The sequence below is a fragment of the Heterodontus francisci genome, chromosome 1 (assembly GCF_036365525.1).
Source record: "Heterodontus francisci isolate sHetFra1 chromosome 1, sHetFra1.hap1, whole genome shotgun sequence".
NCBI lineage: Eukaryota > Metazoa > Chordata > Chondrichthyes > Heterodontiformes > Heterodontidae > Heterodontus > Heterodontus francisci.
This window is the reverse complement of record NC_090371.1, coordinates 74,087,887-74,108,447: the sequence shown is the minus strand read 5'-3', so window position 1 is coordinate 74,108,447 and position 20,561 is coordinate 74,087,887. Positions and strand designations below refer to the sequence as shown.

The 20,561-nt window shown below is 43.4% G+C and overlaps 1 protein-coding gene across 4 annotated transcripts in view; it reads left to right on the top strand.

Moving 5' to 3' along the window:
• Nucleotides 1-20,561, top strand: part of LOC137379970 (kinesin-like protein KIF24) — a 130,327-nt gene that overhangs the window by 93,136 nt on the left and 16,630 nt on the right. For all 4 annotated transcript variants that reach the window (XR_010976969.1, XM_068051535.1, XM_068051449.1 and 1 more), the window contains exons 8-11: nucleotides 1,136-1,241; nucleotides 2,422-2,493; nucleotides 9,497-9,606; nucleotides 13,346-15,940. Coding sequence is in view for 3 of the 4 variants with exons in the window: in XM_068051535.1 (XP_067907636.1) it covers nucleotides 1,136-1,241; nucleotides 2,422-2,493; nucleotides 9,497-9,606; nucleotides 13,346-15,940 (2,883 nt within the window). In the remaining variant the exon portion in view is untranslated. The remainder of the gene's footprint in view (nucleotides 1-1,135; nucleotides 1,242-2,421; nucleotides 2,494-9,496; nucleotides 9,607-13,345; nucleotides 15,941-20,561) is intronic.

Here is a 20,561-nt window from a genome sequence, read left to right as displayed (position 1 = left end):
CAAATTCATGATTGTTTTTTGTATTTTAATAGTACTGCACAAATAATTCTTTGAGCTATGATATTGTAGATGTGAATATTATCGTTATATCAAAGCTTTTTATTTATTCATTGGATGTGGGCATTGCTGGCAAGCTAGCATTTATTGCCCATTTTCAACTGCCCTTGAGAAGGTGGTGATGAGCTGCGTTCTTGAATACAACTGAGTGACTTGCTTGGTCGGTTCAGAGGCCAGTTAAGAGTCAAACACTTCGCTGTGGGTCTGCAGTCACATATCGGCCAAACTGGGTAAGGATGGCAAATTTCCTTCCCTAAAGAGCATTAGTGAACCAAATGGTTTTTTATGTCAATCCGATAATTTCATCGTCACCATTACTTACCCTCGCTTTTTAATTCCAGATTTATTTAATTAATTAAGTTTACATTTCCCAGCTGCCATGATGGGATTTGAACTCATGTCTCTGGAGCCAGGCCTCTGGATTACAACAAAGTTAACCATGCTACTATACTCCTAACATTTTTTTGCAAGCTGTAAAGTTCATGGTTATGGTTAGGACAGTGGGAGTGCATTATTGTGAGTTGAGCAAGTGGAACTGGACCTCAACTGCATCCACTAGATATTTTTATACACAGTAATGATGGAGCATGCTATCAGGAGACCATGATATTTGAAAGATACAATCCATTGTCATTGGTCTGGTAAAGTGGTTGTGGTGCTAGACTAGTTCTCAGAGATTTCAACTTCAAGTCCCACATTTGTAAAATTGAATTCAATTAATCTGATAATTTGTGGCCTAACATTATTTAATTTTTAAAAATTAACACTAGAATTGCCAGATTGTCTGAAAACCATTCAGTAATTAATTCACTGATGACCTTCAGGTAAGGGGATTTGCTACCCCAAACCATGGCTACATGTAACTACAGTTACACATATTTGTGGTTGATTCTTACTGCCATCTGAGGTGGCCTAGCAAGCTACCGAGTTGTCAGGGTAATAAGAAAAGGACAATAAATGTTGCCCACATCCCATAAACAAGCATTAAAATAAAACATTGGTCTTCACCGCAAACCAGGAATCGTTGTCTGTTGATGTTCACAAACAAATATAACTCCAATACTGATTCTCTACTCAGGATTTCTTTCATTGACCTAGCTGGGAGCGAGAGAGCTGCTGATGCCAGGGATTCCGACAAACAAACTAAAATAGAAGGAGCAGAAATAAATCAGAGTCTCTTGGCCGTAAGTTGTTTATACAGATGGACTTTTGTAGAGAATACAATCCCCCTTTTTTAAAAAACTGAAAAGTACAATTAGCCAGGAGATAGACTCCCAGCCTTTGGAGGCCTCCCATCAGCAGCAAGGTAAGTCACGGGGTGAGCAGAAATCCAGGCCCTATTGTGAGTGGGAACCGCGGGTGTGGGGGTTGGGTGGGGGTTGGGGAAGCCTGGGCAACAGATGCTAGACATTCTACATGGGAACTGCAGAATTTACAATACTTATGCAGACACAGTGGCGCAGTGGTTAGCACCGCAGCCTCACAGCTCCAGGGACCCGGGTTCGATTCTGGGTACTGCCTGTGCGGAGTTTGCAAGTTCTTCCTGTGTCTGCGTGGGTTTCCTCCGGGTGCTCCGGTTTCCTCCCACATGCCAAAGACTTGCAGGTTGATAGGTTAATTGGCCATTATAAATTGCCCCTAGTATAGGTAGGTGGTAGGGAAATATATAGGGACAGGTGGGGATGTGGTAGGAATATGGGCTTAGTGTAGGATTAGTATAAATGGGTGGTTGATGGTCGGCACAGACTCGGTGGGCCGAAGGGCCTGTTTCAGTGCTGTATCTCTGAACTAAACAACAAGGTGATCAAAGATGAGCCTTGAGATTTGTCATGAACAGGTTTGTTATTCAAACCAATGTGCTGACTCAACAAGAATAAATTATTTGTTTTCTTTTATTTTATTTAGAGATACAGCACTGAAATAGGCCCTTTGGCCCACCGCAACTGTGCCGGCCATCAACCACCCATTTATACTAATCCTACATTAATCCCATTACCCTCTCGCATCCCCACCTTCCCTCAATTCCCCTACCTATACTAGGGGAAATTTATAATGGCCAATTTACCTATCAACCTGCAAGTCTTTGGCTGTGGGAGGAAACCAGAGCACCCGGCGAAAACCCACGCGGTCACAGGGAGAACTTGCAAACTCCGCACAGGCAGTGAGTGGAAAAGATGGAGAAGGGGGGAGGGCAATTTTGTAGCTATTCCATAAACATAATTTACATTGCGGAACAGTGAAATAGCACTGTTAATTCACTTGTGAGGAAGATGATCCTCATATGGAATAAATGTGATATTTCACTTTATCAAGGTGTGTACTCCATAGTCTACAATATAATTGTGCTCATTTCCCTTTTTCTAGCTTAAAGAATGTATTCGAGCTTTGGACCAGGAGCATCCTCACACACCCTTTAGACAAAGCAAGCTTACACTGGTAAATTGTTTGTTTGCTTATACAGCTTTACATAGATACTTCTGTTAATAAAACTTAACACTGCACACCAGTTAGCATTTTTTTTTTTAAAAGCCTGAAACTTTCACCAGTGACTGCATTACCATTTTTGGAAGCCTTTCACAATTTATTCGCAGCTCCAGTATTCCCATATAGCAAACTCTTTCACATAGCAAACAGAAATCCTCATGGCTATCAATTTGAGAACTTTAGGTGCAAGAAGTGCTGTAGGAATCTTCTTCTAAAGGCCACTTTCAAGTGGTCGGTTCAGCAGTGGTGGACAAAAAACATCTAGGGGTAGAACATTGCGTGATGGAAATGTACATCAGGAATTCAAATGCAGAGACCAGTATATTAAGCTTAATAAATGGCAAGTCCTGTAAAGTGCTGGCTTCTAAGTCTAAATTCCTGCCTGATATGTGCTTCATCGCATAAAACTGCACAGAGAGCATACCTCTGTAATCTCACTTGGTTTACCTGATCAAATCATATCGTGCAACAAAACAGCACTTTTAACATAAAGGTGACTTGGCAGACTCATTTGCAGCAGTGACAATTGCCAGTTTACTTACATTTGAATGTGCGGCCAAGAGTATTCTTTTAACTTATGTAGGGTAGTCCACTCTGAAAACAATGTGCAGGAGAACTATGTTGATTGTTCGTGAATCATATTGTATTCTATCAATACCTAGGGTTTAAGCAAATTTCTCCATTAAAGGAGCAGATTAAGTAAACATAACCACTCCATTGCGATCAAGAATTCACAAACTAGAATATAATAATGTGGGACTAAATTCTTTCAAAACCATAAATAATTAGCTTCTAAATTTTAAAAAAAATATAAGGAATAAAAACATGAAACGCTGGAAATACTCTGGTCTGGCAGCATCTGTGGAGAGAGAAGCAGAGTTAACGTTTCAGGTCAGTGACCCTTCTTCAGAACTGGCAGATATAAGAAATGTAAAAGATTTTAAGCAGTAAAGCGGGGGTGGGGCAAGAGATGACAAAGGAGAAGGTGTTGATAGAACAAAGCCACAGAATAGCTGACCAGAAGGTCATGGAGCAAAGGCAAACAATATGTTAATGGTGTGCTGAAAGACAAAGCATTAGTACAGATAGGGTGTTAATGGACTGAAAATTGAACAGCCACAAGCACAAACATGAAAAAAAAGTGTGGGCACAGTAGAAACAAACTGAACAAACTAAACTAAAATAAACACAAAAAAGAAAAAATAACTAAAAATAAAAGTAAAATGGGGGGCCCGTCATGCTCTGAAATTATTGAACTCAATGTTCAGTCCGGCAGGCGGTAGCGTGCCAAAAAATCGGTAAATGAGATGCTGTTCCTCAAGCTTGCGTTGATGTTCACTGGAACACTACAGCAATCCCAGGACAGAGATGAGAGCAGGGGGGTGTGTTGAAATGGCCAGCAACCAGAAGCTCGGGGGTCATGCCTGAGTGGAGGTGTTGTGCAAAGCAGTCACCCAGTCTGTGTTTGGTCTCCACATTGTGAGCAGCGAATACAGTATACTACATTGAAAGATGTACAAGTAAATCGCTGCTTCACCTGAAAGGAGTGTTTGGCGCCTTGGACAGTGAGGAGAGAGGAGGTAAATGGGCAGGTATTACACCTCCTGCGATTGCAGTGGAAGGTGCCGTGGCAAGGAGACAAGATGGTGGGTGTAATGGACGAGTGGGCCAGGGTGTCGCGGAGGGAATGATCCCTTCGGAAATATATGGGCAGGTATTACACCTCCTGCGATTGCAGTGGAAGGTGCCGTGGCAAGGAGACAAGATGGTGGGTGTAATGGAGGAGTGGGCCAGGGTGTCGCGGAGGGAATGATCCCTTCGGAAATATATGGGCAGGTATTACACCTCCTGCGATTGCAGTGGAAGGTGCCGTGGCAAGGAGACAAGGTGGTGGGTGTAATGGAGGAGTGGGCCAGGGTGTCGCGGAGGGAACGATCCCTTCGGAATGCTGACAGGAAGGGAGGGGAAGATCCCTTGGATATGGAGGCTGATGGGGTGGAAAGTGAGGACAGAGGGAACCCTGTTGCGGTTCTGGGAGGGAGGGGAAGGAGTGAGGGTAGAGATGCGGGAAATGGGCCGGACACGGTTGACGGCCCTGTCAACCACAGGGGGGAGAAATCCTCGGCTGAGGAAAAAGGAAGACATATCAGAAGCGCTGTCATGGAAGGTAGCATCATCAGAGCAGATGCGTCAGAGACCAAGAAACTGGGAGAATGGAATGGAGTCCTTACACTAGGTAGGGTGTGAAGAAGTGTAGTCGAGGTAGCTGTGGGAGTCGGAGGGCTTATGAATATTAGTAGACAGCCTATCCCCAGAGAAGGAGACAGAGAAGTCAAGGAAGGGGAGGGAAGTGTCAGAGATGGACCATGTAAAGTTGAGAGAAGAGTGGAAATTAGAAGCAAAGTTGATAAAGTTTTCCAGTTCAGGGCGGGAGCAGGAAACTGCACCGATACAGTCATCAATGTACCAGAAATGTGGGAGGGGGCCTGAGTAGGACTGGAACAAGGAATGTTCAACATATCCCACAAAAAGACAGGCATAACTAGGGCCCATGCGGGTACCCATAGCAACACCTTTTACTTGAAGGAAGTGAGTGGAGTCGAAGGAGAAGTTTTTCAATGTGAGAACAAGTTCAGCCAGGTGGGGGAGGGTGACGGTGGATGGGGCTGGTTAGGCCTCTGCTCAAGGAAGAAGCGGAGAGCCCTCAAACAGTCCTGGTGGGGGATGGAGGTGTAGAGAGATTGGACGTCCATAGTGAAGAGGAGGCGGTTGGGGCCACGAAACTGGAAATTGTCAAAATGACATAGGGCGTCAGAAGAGTCACGGATTTAGGTGGGAAGAGACTGGACCAGCGGAGAAAAGATAGTCAAGATAGGAAGAAATAAGTTCAGTGAGGCAGGAAATATAAGGAACTTGCATTTAGATAGCCTTACTTGTGTGTCACCCTAGGTTCAGAGGTAGCACCTGAGTCAAAAGGTTGTGGCGCAAGCCCCCCTCTAGAGACTTCTGCACATAATCTAGAATGACTCTTCATTGCAGTGCTGAAGGAGTTTCTTTCATGGGATGTGGGTGTCACTGATAAGGCCAGCATTTGTTGCCCACCCCTAATTGCCCTTGACGACTCAGTGGCTTGCTGGGCCATTTCAGAGTCAACCACATTGCTGTATGAGAATTGAGGATAGTTTCAAAGCACCATTACTGAGACTAGCATTCAATTCCATTTTTTTTAATTAGTTGAATTTATTAATTAATTGGATTTAAATTCACCAGCTGCTGTGGTGGGATTTGAACCTGTGTCCCCAGGAAATTAGCCTCAGCTTCTGGATTACTAGTTCAATGACATTACCACGACACCACCATCTCCCCTTAAATGTGCAGCACAGATACTGGCATTTGGCCCAATTGGTCTGTGTCACTGTTTATACTCCACATGAGCCTTCTCCCTTCCCTCTTCATCCAACCCCATTAGTATAACTTTCCATTCCTTTTCTACTCATTTGTTTATCTAGTTTCCCCTTAAATGAATCTCTGTTATCTGCCTCAACTATTCCTCGTGGTAGCGAGTTCCACTGTCTGGGTAAAGAAGTTGTTTCTGAAGTCACTATTTGATTTATTAATGACTAAATATATTTAGTAATGTTTAGAAGTAGGATGGCCTTGGTCCTGAGTATAAATTTGCTGTTCAGAAATAATCTGCGAACTAATCCTACCTCTATATATCATAATCTATATAATTATTAACAGCAAGATTATGGTATTTCATGCAGAAAGTATTCTCTTTTCCCCCTTCTCTGACTTGCTTTTCCCTTCATTTACTGTTTGCCTGTCTGTATTTCAAGATCTTAGATTTTGTCAAGCAAAAGTGAGTTAAAAAAACATTTCTAATAAAGTACAATACAAACATCTGTAATGTCCTGTTCAGGCAATAAAAATAAAAATATCTTGCCCTTGTTGGATGTAAAGGATATTGCTTTGTTACCATAACAGTGAGGAATACACATTGTGATATAGCTCTTGCAAAGAATGTATTTGCCAAACAAGTAAAGAAAATGTATGCTCTCAGCACCGTGCCTGCCCTACTCAAAACACCAACTTCTGTTACCGTGACTGCAGCATGTTTTCCCTCTTTGACTGCTGATTTCTCCACATCGTTCAACCATGCCATCCTCCTCCTTTGTGGTCCATCTCCATGGGACAGCCTTGCATATTTCTATTCATCCTTGTCCCAAAGCAGTCAATGCATCTCTAACGATGGCTTTTTCTCCCACTCCTGTGTGATCATCTCTGCAGTTCACCAAGGATTCATCCCCGCCCCCTTCTTGCTCCCCATCTATATCTTCTGCAACTTCATCCTCAAGCATGGGGCCAATTTTTATATGTCTGATTACACATCCTTCCCTTAAGAGCATAACTGCCTTTCTGCTGGTGGACTGCTCGTTTGACATTAAGTTGAGCTAAAATTCCCTCCAATTGAACATTATGAAGACCAAAGCCATAGTTTTCGGTGGCTGCCAAAAAATCTGCACATCCCTTCTTCCTCCAAGTGTTTGTTCAGGTTAGGCATAACTTCAGCATTTCCTTCAACCTAGTGATCTGTTTCAAACTCCATATGCTATCCATCTCTAAGATGATTTCTTTTGCAATATTGTCTACCTTGCCTAATCTCTCCTTCTCAGTAAAACCTTTATCCACACCCTTATCATCTCCAGACTCGATTTCATCAATGCTTTCCTTGCCAGCTTTCTGACTTCAATCCTCCGTAAGGTCCAAAATGCTGCTGCTTACCTCATGTCAAGCACTAACACCCCATCCTCACAGGCTTACGCTGGCTACCTGTTCCTAATAAACCAAAATCCTTGTCCTTATCTATCAATACCTCCAGGATGTTGCTCCATCCTACTTCCACAACCTTCTCCAGATCTGCATTGCCTACTGTGTTCTTGTTCTCTCCTCCTGTGCAATTTCCCCTCCCCCTGCTCCACTGTTGGTGACAGAGTCTTCAGATGTCTAAACCCATCAACCTTTTCTGCCTCCCTGCATTTAAGATGCCTTATTAGTTACCATGGCTTCCTATATACTAGAAGACTTTAATGTACGCTGACTGTTTCACGTGCTATAGCTGTGCACAGACAGAGCAGGAGAATGGGAGCCTGAGAGAGAGGATTGGGAGACTGGGAGCCATATTAAAGCAACCAATAATGCAGAAGCCAGAAAAGACAGGAGTGTGGAGTTGAACCTGGAGCAGATGAATGCAAACCCCCTGAGTGAGCTACAGTACTATTCACTGCAATGATTCATGTGTAAGCTGTTAGTTCCTTCCCCTCAAACACTATCAACCTCAACAGTGACCTAAATTTAAAGTCATTTTTTAAAAAAATTTTTGTTCATGGAATTTGGGCATCGCTGGCATTTATTGCCCATCCTGAATTGCTCTTGAGAAGGTGGTGGTGAGCTGCGTTCTTGAACTGCTGCAGTCCTTGTGGTGCGGTACACCCACACTGCTGTTAGGGAGGGAGTTCCAGCATTTTGACCCGGCAGCTGTGATATATTTTCAGGTCAGGATGGTGTGTGGTTTGGAGGGAAACATGTAGATGGTTGTGTTCTCATGCGTTTGCTGCCCTTGTTCTTCCAGTTGTTAGAGGTCACTGGTTTGGAAGGTGCTGTCAAAGAAGACTTGGCAAGTTGCTACAGTGCATCTTACAGATGGTACACATTGCAGCCACTGTGCTTCGGTGGTGGAGGGAGTGAATGTTTGTGGATGGGGTGCCAATCAAGTAGGCTGCTTTGTCCTGAATGGTGTCGAGCTTTTTGAGTGTTGCTGGAGTTGCACTCATCCAGGCAAGTGGGGAGTATTCCATCATGTTCTTGGCTTGTGCCTTGTAGATGGTGGACAGGCTTTGGGGAGATAGGAGGTGAGTTACTCATTGCAAAATTCCCAGCCTCTGACTTGCTTTTCTGGCCACAGTATTTATATAGCTGGTCCAGTTAAGTTTCTGGTAACCCCCAGGATGTCGATGGTGGGGGATTCAGCGATGGTAATGCCATTGAATGTCAAGGGGAGATGGTTAGATTTTCTCTTGTTGGAGATGGTCATTGCCTGGCACTTGTGTGGCACGACTGTTACTTGCCACTTATCAGCCCAAGCCTGAATGTTGTCTAGGTCTTGCTGCATGCAGGCATGGACTGCCTCATTATCTAGGGAGTTATGAATAGGACTGAACACTGCAATCATCAGTGAACATACCCACTTCTGACTTTATGATGGAAGGAAGGTCACTGATGAAGTAGCCGAAGATGATCGGGCCTAGGGCACTGCCCTGAGGAACATCTGCAGCAATGTCCTGGGGCTGAGATGATTGGCCTCCAACAACCACAACTATTTTCCTTTGTCTAGGTATGACTCCAACCAACAGAGTTTTGCCCCTGATTCTAGTTGACATTAATTTTATTAGGGCTCCCTGATGCCACACTCAGTCAAATGCTGCTTTGATGTCAAGGGCAGTCACTCTCGCCTCACCTTTGGAATTCAGCTCTTTTGTCCAAAGCTCTAATGAGGTCTGGAGCTGAGTGGTGCTGTTTGATAACACTGTAGACAACACCTTTCATCACTTTGCTGATGATTGAGAATAGACTGATGGGGCGATAATTGGCTGGATTGGAATTCTCCTGCTTTTTGTGGACAGGACAAACTTGGGAAATTTTCCGCTTGGTCAGGTAGATGCTGGTGTTGTAGCTGTATTGGAACAGTTTGACTAGGGGCGCAAGTCTATATGTAGTGATGGGCTTAAAGAAGCAGTAATCTTAAAAACCGCTGATGTAAAATCATTTTGTACTTTTAAAGAAAATATCAATTAATTGAATGATTTTAGATAGCAGTTGCTCTTCATTTAAATTTTTTTAATGGTAAATAGAAATTTTCAGTTGTCCCTAAATATGTATGTGCATTTTTTTTAAGGTATTGAAAGACTCATTTATTGGGAATTCTAAGACCTGTATGATCGCTAATATTTCACCTAGCCACGTAGCCACAGAACACACACTGAACACTTTACGCTATGCAGACAGGTGAGCAGAAACTTTTTTGACTACTACGGTTATACTAAGATGAGGAAAATTGCACAAAGGAATCTGTGGGATTGTAGCTTAATCGTAACTTTTCAACGTTTTACTGAGGTTAGGACTGATGTCACATAGTTCTTCTCCACACAAAGAGTGATCCAATACAGAGAATTAAAATCCAGGTAATGTAGTGTAGATGCCAACTCTGGAATAATTTAAGAAACAGTTGGATGCTGTGATTGAGGAACTCTAGGATCTTTTTAGAAAGATGGGCTATAATTGAATCTAGGTTCCAGAAGTAAAAGGCAAACTCATGCCACCCATTATTTAGATTTAATAATGTGTTTAATTAACACATACTTAACATTCCTGGACTTTTTGTGTCTCATTTGAACAGAAGAACTAGGAACAGGAGTAGGCCTTTCAGCTCTTCGAGCCTGCTTCATTCAATAAGATCATAGCTGATCTTTTATTTTAACTGCACCTTCCCACACATAACCCCATATAGAACCATAGCAAAATTACGACACAGAAGGAGGCTATTCAGCCCATTGTGCCACTTGATTCCCTTAGTATCCAAAAAGCTATCAATCTCTGTCAAATATGCTCATCAACTGAGCAACCACAGCCCTCTGGGGTAAAGAATTCCAAAAATCCACAACCCTTTCAGTGAAGAAATTTCTTTTGCTCTCAGTCCTAAACAGCTGACCCTTTATTCTGAATCTGTAACCCCTAGTTCTAGACTCCCCAGCCAGGGGAAACATCCACCTTACATCTACCCTGTCAAGCCCCTTAAAGAATTTTATACATTTCAATGAGATCACGTTTCATTCTTCTAAACTCTAGGGAATATAGGCCTAGTTCAGTCAATTTCCCTTTCCCAGGAACCAGTCTAGTGAACCTTCGTTGCACTTCCTCTAAGACAAATATATCCATTCTTGGGTAAGGAGATCAAAAATATATACAGTACTCCAGGTATAGTCTTACCAAGGTCCTATGTAATTGCAGCAAGACTTCTTGAAGCTAACATACTATTTGCTTTCCTATTTGCTTACTGTACCTGCATGTTAACATTCTGTGATTCGTGTACCAAGACATCCACATCTAATGTACCCTCTTTTTTTTTAGTGTATGGGTGATTTGTTTAAGTGCATGGGCACTTTCAATTTTTTTGTGTGGTCATGCACGCACGGTAACATAAAGGGGGATGACTTGTGCCCAGCCTGCTTGGGCACTTTCGGTTGCTGTGCAGCTTAGCGGGGACATTGCTCAGGTGCTGACATTTCCCAGTGTCTCTCCATTTAAAAAATATTTTTTTTTTTTATTTTTCCTATTTAAGTGGATAACTTCACACTTCCCCACATTATTTTCCATCTGCTGCATCATTGCCTACTCATTTAACCTGTCTATATCACTTTGCAGCCTCTTTGTGCCCTCCTCACAGTTTACTTTTCCACTTAACTTTGTATCATAAGAGATTAGTGTGTAAAATTAAAGCGCATGGGATTGGGGGTAGTGTATGGCAATGGATAGAAAATTGGTTGGCAGACAGGAAACAAAGAGTAGGGATAAATGGGTCTTTTTCTGAATGGCAGGCAGTGACTAGTGGGCTACCGCAGGGATCGGTGCTAGGACTTCAGCTATTCACAATATATATTAATGATTTAGATGAGGGAACTAAATGTAATATCTCCAAATTTGCAGATGACACAAAACTGGGTGGGAGGGTGAGTTGTGAGGAGGATGCAGAGAGGCTTCAGGGTGATTTGGACAAGTTGAGTGAGTGGGCAAATGCATGGCAGATGTGGTATAATGTGGATAAATGTGAGAGGTTATCCACTTTGATGGCAAAAACAGGAAGGCAGATAATTATCCGAATGGCTATAAACTGAGAGGGGAATATGCAACGAAACCTGGGTGTTCTCGTACACCAGTCGCTGAAGGTAAGCATGCAGGTTCAACAGGCGCTAAAAAAGGCAAATGGTATGTTGGCCTTCATAGCGAGAGGATTCGAGTACAGGAGCAAGGATGTCTTGCTGCAATCATACAGGGCCTTGGTGAGGCCACACCTGGAATATTGTGTGCAGTTTTAGTCTCCTTATTTGAGAAAGGATGTTCTTGTTATAGAGGGAGTGCAGCGATGGTTTACCAGACTGATTCCTGGGATGGCAGGACTGACGTATGAGGAGAGATTGAGTCGGTTGGGATTATATTCGCTGGAGTTCAGAAGAGTGAGAGGGGATCTCATAGAAACCTATAAAATTCTAACAGGACTTGACAGGGTAGATGCAGGAAGGATGTTCCCGATGGTGGGGGAGTCCAGAACCAGGGGTCATAGTCTGAGGATACGAGGTAAACCATTCAGGACTGAGATGAGGAGACATTTCTTCACCCAGAGAGTGGTGAACCTGTGGAATTTGCTACCACAGAAGGCTGTTGAGGCCAAAACATTGTATGTTTTCAAGAAGGAGTTAGATTTAGCTCTTGGGTTTAAAGGATCAAAGGATATGGGGCGAAAGCGGGAACAGGTTACTGAGTTGGAAGATCAGCCATGATCATAATAAATGGCGGAGCAGGCTGGAAGGGCCGAATGGCCTACTCCTGCTCCTATTTTCTATGTTTCTAACATCTGCAAGCCTGAATACATTACACTCAGTCCCTGCATCTAAGTCATCAATATAGATTTTAAACAGCTAAGGCTCAAGCACTGATCCTTGCGGGACTCCACTAGTCACGCTTTGTTATCCCAAAAATGATCAGTTTATTACTATTCTCTGTTTTCTGTCCATTAACCAATCTTTAATCTGTGCTAATATATTACCCTCAATTCCATGAGCCCTAATTTTATGTAATAACCTCGTGTCTGGCACCTTATCTAATGCCTTTTGAAAATCCAAATACGCAGTATCCACCTTTTTTTTTCTTATCTAGTTTGCTAGTTACAACCTCAAAAAGCTCTAACAGATTTGTCAAACAGGATTTCCCTTTCATAAATCCATGTTGAGTCTGCCCAATCATGTTATGATTTTCTAAGTGTCTTGTTAACCATGTCCCTAATAATGGATTCTAGTATTTTCCCTAATACTGATGCCAGGCTAACTGGTCGATAGTTCCCTGCTTCCTCTCTCCCTCCTTGAGTAGTGGGGTTACATCTACTATCTTCCAACCCCTTGGAGAATATTCTAAAATCTAGGAATTCTGGAAGATCAAGATCAAAACCAACCACCCTGTTGGGGCTTTCTGACTAATTGTTAATAGCGTCTCGAAGTACCAGCAGAAAGAGACATGGCCATTTTGATAGCAAGTTCATCCAGTGCATCGCTAGCCAAACAGATCAGTACTGAGCAACGATTCCCCTAAATTTTCTTTGCTGTGCACAGCCTGTTTATTTCAACATGCGGTACCTTTAGTTTTTTTTTGTGCTGCTGCACATAACGTATCTTAAAGGGGACAGCTTGAGAGCAGCCGGCGCAGTACCTTAATGATTACTGCACGACTGTCAGCATGGATAGTGGTGCAGGACTCTTGGTGCTCCTGGGTTAGGAGAGGAAATTGAAGAAATAAATAAAACATCTAAATAACAGAAATTAATTAAGTCTCCATGGAAGATGATATTTTGCTTACTTTGACATTTTTAATATTTTTAAAGCTATAAAAACTTCAGAATTAGATAGATTTATTGAATCTTTTACAATCTTAATTTTAAAAAAGTATCTTTTCAGCTAATTTGGCTGTTACTTTTCAGGGTAAAAGAATTAAAGAGAGGAGCCAAAACATCTAGCACAATTTATACGAGATGTCAAGGAGTTAGAAGTCCATCTCCAAAACGTACCAAAGAAACACCTTGTAAAACATGTGGAGAAAAATCAGTGCAGAAAAAGATGAAGCCGAGAATTGAACAATCCTCTTGTGACCCTAAAAATACAATGCAGCCTAAATCATCAATTTTTCATCCGCCTAATGTTCTTCTTTGTTCCACACCAAAAATGGCAAATAAAAATGGCCTTTCCCAGGCCAGCTCAAAGGACATGTGCCTTAGTCGCACTACACCCATTAAGGGAATGTTTAAGAAAGGTTCCTTAGATGTCAAAAAGAATACAAAGGATAAGGGTCCACCTAATAAGGGCAGTATTACTAAAGAGCGTTTTCTGAATAACCCCAAACCCGGAACATCCAAAAGCATTCAATGTGGACAAAGGAATAGTCTGATTCCAGAAAATCAATTTCGTGTAACTAGAAACGTGAAAGTTCAAGCAGTTTATCCCATTCAAAAAGAAATCATTTCAAGAAACAGAATTCACTTTAATGAACAGGTAACAAAAAACTATTCACTAAATAATGAAAATAATGCTGAAAGTTTTGAAAATGAGTGTCACGAGAGTCCAGAGTCAACGGTCGACATGCACTTTCTGCAAAAGGAACGGGAAAGACACTTGCATCTTTATCACCAGCAACTCCAACAACTTCAACAGCCACCATTGCTGCAAAAGAAGCTTGGTTATCAACCTTTGAAGGAGCTTTTCAGGCAATTCTATCAACCTAAAATTAGAGTGGATAATGAGGAAATTGAGTACATTTCCTCCCTGCAGTGTGCTGTCCAAAGGTCGGATGATCAGAATGAATGTAATAGTAGTTGTGATTCATCTTCTGATTACCAAAGCATGAATGATAGACAAAATCAGTCTGATAGTAATCAAGATGGCTTCTGTGAAGTGGCAAAAGGAGAACTAAGTGGAAGAAAGAATAATGAAGAATTCCTGTTTTTTCAAAATCAAAGTGTTAGCCCAAGGGCAGAAGTCAGCAATAAAAACCATTCTCTGTGGAATATAGGAGAAGACTGTGTAGTCACCCAATCATCAACAGGTAACTCCAAAGAAACAGCATATTTACAAAACAATATTGACAGTGGTCAAGAGAACTCAAATCATTTACCACCCAACTCCAAAAACACTCCACGGAATAAAAAGCAGCACTGTTTTTCAACTTATCACCAAGATGACAATGTTGCTATTTCACAGCATTCACTAATGAACAGTAATTTGTCTCTTCCCATAGATTTAAAAGCTACTAAAGCTGGAGATAGCACTTTGTTTCAATCTAGCAGAAATATTGACTCCCATTTGAACTCGCAGTCTTCATTAAAACGGTTAATGAAAGATGAGCAGATGTGCAATGTCACAAATGATGCAATTACATGCACTGACAGCATTTCTGAAGATTTAGTGACTGTTTCAGATAGCCATCTTTCCATGGAGAGGCCACACTCAAAAGTTACACTTCCTGCCGACAAAGGAAAGACAATATCATGTAACCAGCGCTTTACTGAGATGGAGGTTTCACCAGCTCATCCCTGTAACAATTTTGAGGTTTCATCACCATGGGCCATTCATTTTGGAAACTGGGTGACTTTATCACATGACCATCTAGATAAAAATCAGAAATTTTCACCAGATCCATTCCTTGACCAGAAACAGTCTTGTCACGATCAAAATCTTATTTTGAATGATGGAATCGAAGTGCAGATGGCTGCAGAAGATGAAAATGCCAACTGTTCAAATATGAACTATGTAGAGACTTCTTGTAAAGACCTCAATGTTTTAGCAATCAATTCATTGGCTTTGTCTACTAATAAAAGTTTAGGCTTTCAAACTCCATTGGTGCAAGACCTGAATCAAGAAGCATCACTTGGTGCCTCACCACGTGGGAGCGTGCTGTCCAATGACATTAGCCAGACAAGTGAATGTAACTGTTACAAACAAGAGGTTAAATGCAGTAAAAGTGAGCTTCATGACGCTGACACTGAAGAAACTAAAATTAGTTCTTCCATTTTACATTTGCATCGTGGTGCATCTTCCTCTGCTGAGGATGAAGCCGTGGCAGATCAGTATAGTTCAGATGCTGGACAAAGCACTACTGCTTCGTTACTTAACCAAATGAATATTCAGGATAACATTTCCTTCCCAACAACTTCCAATAACAAAACAACAGAACCGAATAAAAGCACTGATATGAAAGAATCACAGCAACAAACAAAAGATTTGGTAGCTGAAAGCAGTACTGAAGAGACCCTTAACAACTGTCTTAATGAATTTCAACATCGGTGTAAGTTCAAGCATCAGGATTTGATTGGCTTATTTAAAGAAAAATTACTTCAGAATACTTCTGTTCAGTTTAGCCATCTTTCTGGAGAGCAAGATTCAATTCCTACCATCAAAGAATCTATTAATGATAATAAAAACCATAATGGAGCAACTGGTCAAACTGTAACAAGTCCTTGGGCAGATGGTAGCCAATCTAGAAGTTTAAATGCCCAGCACCTGCAGGCAATGGAAAAAGTGCAGTAAGTATGAAATAAGCGAACTTTTTAAATCAGGTTTTCTTCCTTATTTAAAAGTCATGGTACCCTGTAATATCTGTACTAATATCAATATTTACTAATAGTTAATATAAATCTGGATGGCTGCTAGCTAAGCCAATAATGTTCCTATTATTTATAGCATGCATACAGATGAATTCATCTCAGCAAAATGTTATTTAAGACTTCTTGGGTGTGAAATTGTATAGCGTAGTGCTGCTTCTATTGGTGCGGTGGAGTCTGACCACAGGTTTCTGTGTGCGTGATGTGCCACTGGCCACTTCCTGTGTAGCACATGCAGCCTTACTGAATTAGAATGGCGCATGCAGGTGTTCTGCACGTGCCCGAAAACCTTGAATGGATGCTATCATAATGCAAGTCAGCCAAATGGGCTGATGCAATGCTAAGATACCAAATTTGGTCAATGCATGTACAGGCAGTCTCTTTGTTAATCGCTCCTGAAACAACTGGTGTTACAAAGTAAGATGGGCCTTGTTCTGAGGCCATTTAAAGGGCCATTCAGCAAGTTGCAGGTGATATGTTTTTGACTTACTTTCACTAAGTAAGTTTGTTGAAGCAGTTCACACAATAAGGAAGGAAAGACCAGTGCTGTACATAGGCATGGGGGCAATTATTGCAATATCACTTGGTCTGCAATATGACTAGGATATGGAGAGGAGGAGGCAGAGAAGGGAAGCTCTGCAAGGAGGGAGGATAAGGTGGGGGAGGGGAGCTCTTCATAGAAGGCCGTGCCCACAAAGGGTATTTTGGGAGCACCACTCCCACTTAGCCATGAGTCAGGAGCAGTGCCTGAGGAGGCTAAGCTTCACCAGGAGGTAGTTATGGAGTGTTGCACCTCCTTCACACCAACTGGAGCCTCAAAATGACCCTCCCAGTGGACAGGAAGGTCACCGCCACCCTAACATTCTATGCCAGCGAACCTTACAGGCAGGAGCAGGCAACATCAGTAACATCTCGCAGTTTGCCATTTATAGATGCATCAGGGAGGTCCGAGAGGCACTGTATGCAAGGAGAAGGACTTCATCCTCTTCTCCCTGAGGAGGGAACAGCAGGATGATAGGGCAGGTGGATTCACCAAGACAGTGGGCTCCCCAATCAACAATACAGGAGCAATACAGGAACAGCAAAGGCAGTTGGTGTGCAACCACACCAAGAAGTTCATCTCCGTGAATGCTGCTATCTTGGCGGCACCCACAAGGCATTTACCTTGCAGCTGTCCACAATACCTACTATGTTAAGGCCTCCAAGATGCACCAGAGGATGACTGCTTGGCGACGAGTGCTACCCCACTATATGTGGCTGATAAACCCCTCTTCCACCATCCCACTTCAATTAGAGCCATGAAGCAACCTGCAACCATGGAGCAAGTCATTGGCCTCCTCAATCAAGGCTTTCACTGCCTAAATCGCTCTGCAGTACACACCCAAGAAGGTGTCCATGGTGGTGTGCTACATCCTCCCAACCTAGCCATTCTGAGGACTTAGCCACTACCTCCTGAGGTCCAGAGGTCACCTTGGAGGAAGGGGTGGGGGGGGGGGGGTGCGTCAGAGGAGGAGGAAGAAGAGAAAGTGAGGAGACCCAATCCACAATGTGCAATTGGACGCAGTGAAAGGGACTGTATTGTGAGGCTTCGCATCAGTTAGAAGGTTCTACCCCATTCCAACATGGACCCACCATTCCCCAAAAGTACATCCTTGTCAGATACATCCCATCACAAAGTCCCCTTGGCAAACATCAATCAGTAAAGGCCAACAGCAAAAACCTTCACTCAATAACTTTATCCAGCAAAACATCAATAATACAAAAAATAACCAGAATGACTCACCCTTCTGCGTCCCTTTAGTGCCTGTCTTGGGCGTGCCATTATCTGACTTAGTGCTCCTACGCTATCCCAGTGGCTGCAGCATGGCTGGTGGAAGGCTGCAGGCTTTCACTCGGGAGACTGCAAATGGCTTTGAGTAGCTCTGGGCCTTAAGGGCCCAGCTTCAGACTCCATCACTTCGACATGGGTGGCAACTGTCTGGGCTGGCTGACTGAGAGGCAGCAGCAAGGGCACTAGCGAGTGGCAGTGGTGGGAGCACGAATGCTGCCATCCTGAGAAAGGATGGTAGGCTCATGCTCCACAATGCTACTGCCACACCCACGGGGTGAGACCTCAGCAGTTCTTGTAATCTACTGGAGCACACATTGCTGAACTGCTGTGAGAACCACATGCCCCATTAAGCACTGCGATCCACACCCACAATGGCAACAATCTGTGTCTCTGTGGCTGCAGTCTGAATCAGTATGCCGGCAGCAGTGGATCTCATGACCTCCATCTGAGCTTCCACTGCAGGAGTGAGACGTCGGGAGGCCTCCGCCTGTGCTGCAATGAAAGCCAAGAAAGTAGCCAGCAGACGCTTCATCAGTCTGGCAATTCTGCCATGGAGTTGCCCACCACTTCCATGATGGAAAGGATGGGCTCTGCACAATGCCTACCACTAAGTTGGAGCTCCTTGCCAGTGCCTGGAGGCGATTGAGCCTGTCCGTGCACCAAACATCTCTATCGTCATTAGCATTTTCCTGTAGTTGGCCCCAATGAGGTCCTCATCTGAGTCCCTTCAGTAAAACTCGTCTGCAACCTCAGTCTCTGGGGAGTTCACGTACAAGCTGACCTATCCCCCAGTCCTGACTGCAGCCCCACTGATGCCTGGTGACTCACCACGTACTGATCCTGACTATAGCCTCTAAAGTGCGCGCAGTGACAGTATCTGAACTGGTGGCCATGATTGTAAGGTCAGGTGACTGTGCCTCCTCTTCACTCTGGTGGGGTTGCTCTTCCTCTTCCACATGGCTCTTTTGGAGGCTGAGCAGGCATCAGTTCTTGACTATCTGAAAGCACAAAAGCATTATGGGAGAATTGGGATGAGAGAAGTGGAGTGGAAAGGAAGCAGGAGTTCCACCATCACACTGTCTGCATTTGCGATGAAGGCAATAACTTACCATCCGCTTTGACGGCCACGGCCGCACCAATTCTGTGGTAGCAGTTCCAGTGATTCGTTGGAGCGTCTCCTCAAGGGGATTCGGGTCTTTTGGTCCTCCATCAGTCCTCTGGCTTTCCCTCCTGTTGTGGGCCACCTTCTCCTGCAAGATAAAAGGAAGAATGTCAGTGAATGTATGTCACTGTGCTTGGGTGATGTGTCTGCCATAACTGAAAAGCTGTAGGTTTGCTGAGGTATGAAGAGTTATGTGTGTGGCTGACACGATTGGTAGGTATGTGTGGGTGATGTGTAGTAGAAGGATGTTGGGGGTGAGTCCTGGGTGCCAGGGTATGCTGCAGTGTGGGTTATGGGGGTGTAGTGCATTGAGCAGTGTGAGAGATGGGTGATGTGGTGGGTCTAAGATGTGATGTGCAGATGCATTCACTCACTTTGATCATCCAAGTGAGGTCATTAATCTTTTTCTTGCACTGCTGCCATATTGTCAGGGAGCCACTCTGGGCATTAACCACCCTTGTCACCTACTCCCATTCCCTTCCAATGATCTGCCTCGAAGGCTTCCTGACCCCAGAGGAAACGTTACGTTTCTCTTGGCCTTTTTTTTTTGTTATTCGTTTCATGGGATGTGGCCATCGTTGGCAAGGCCCATCCCTAATTACCCTTGAGAAAGTGGTGTGAGCTGCCTTCTTGGACCGTTGCAGTCCATCTGGTGCGTTACATCCACAAGTGCTGTTAAGGAGGGACTTCCAGGATTTTGATCCAACAACAGTGAAGGAACGGCGATATATTTCCAAGTCAGGACAGTATGTGACTTGGAGGGGAACTTGCAGATGATAGTGTTCCCAGGCGTTTGCTGCCCTTTTCCTTCTAGGTGAAAAAGGTCGCAGGTTTGGAAGCTGCTGCCAAAGGAGGCGTGGTGTGTTGCTGCAGTACATCCTGTATATGGTACACACTGCTGCTACAGTGCATCGGTGGTGGAGAGAGTGAATGTTTAAGATGGTAGATGGGGTGCCGATCAAACAGGCTGCCTTGTCCTGGATGGTGTCAAGCTTCCTGACTGTTGGAGCTGCAGTCATCCAGGCAAGTGGAGAGTATTCTGTCACACCCCTGACTTGTGCCTTGTAGGTGGTGAACAGGCTTTGGGGAGTCGGGAGGTGAGTTACTCACTAGAATCCCCAGCCTCTGACTTGCTCTTGTAGCCACAGTATTTATTGTTGTGTTTTCTACCTTACGCAAACACATCAACCACACGAAGAGGCTTGGTAACACAATTAGGTGGATTCTTTTATTTGAAGAGATGAAACTATATACAACAATATTTGGGAGGCTAGTCAACTCATTTGGTCTCTAGGACTGCTTCTATATTCTGCCTGATGATCTACACAAGTAAATACATCACATCCAGTCTGCTGATGCACAGCAGTTTTAGATACACCCCTTGAATGTATACCACAACATCCCCCTTTTTCTAACTCAAAGTTGTATTCTTAAATAATCAGAACATCGAGAAAACTGTTGCGTTTAAATATACGATTATACAAAGTGATAAACTTATGAGTCTCTGAAACATAATGGTGATTTGCTGATCTGCTCAGACTTGGTTACTG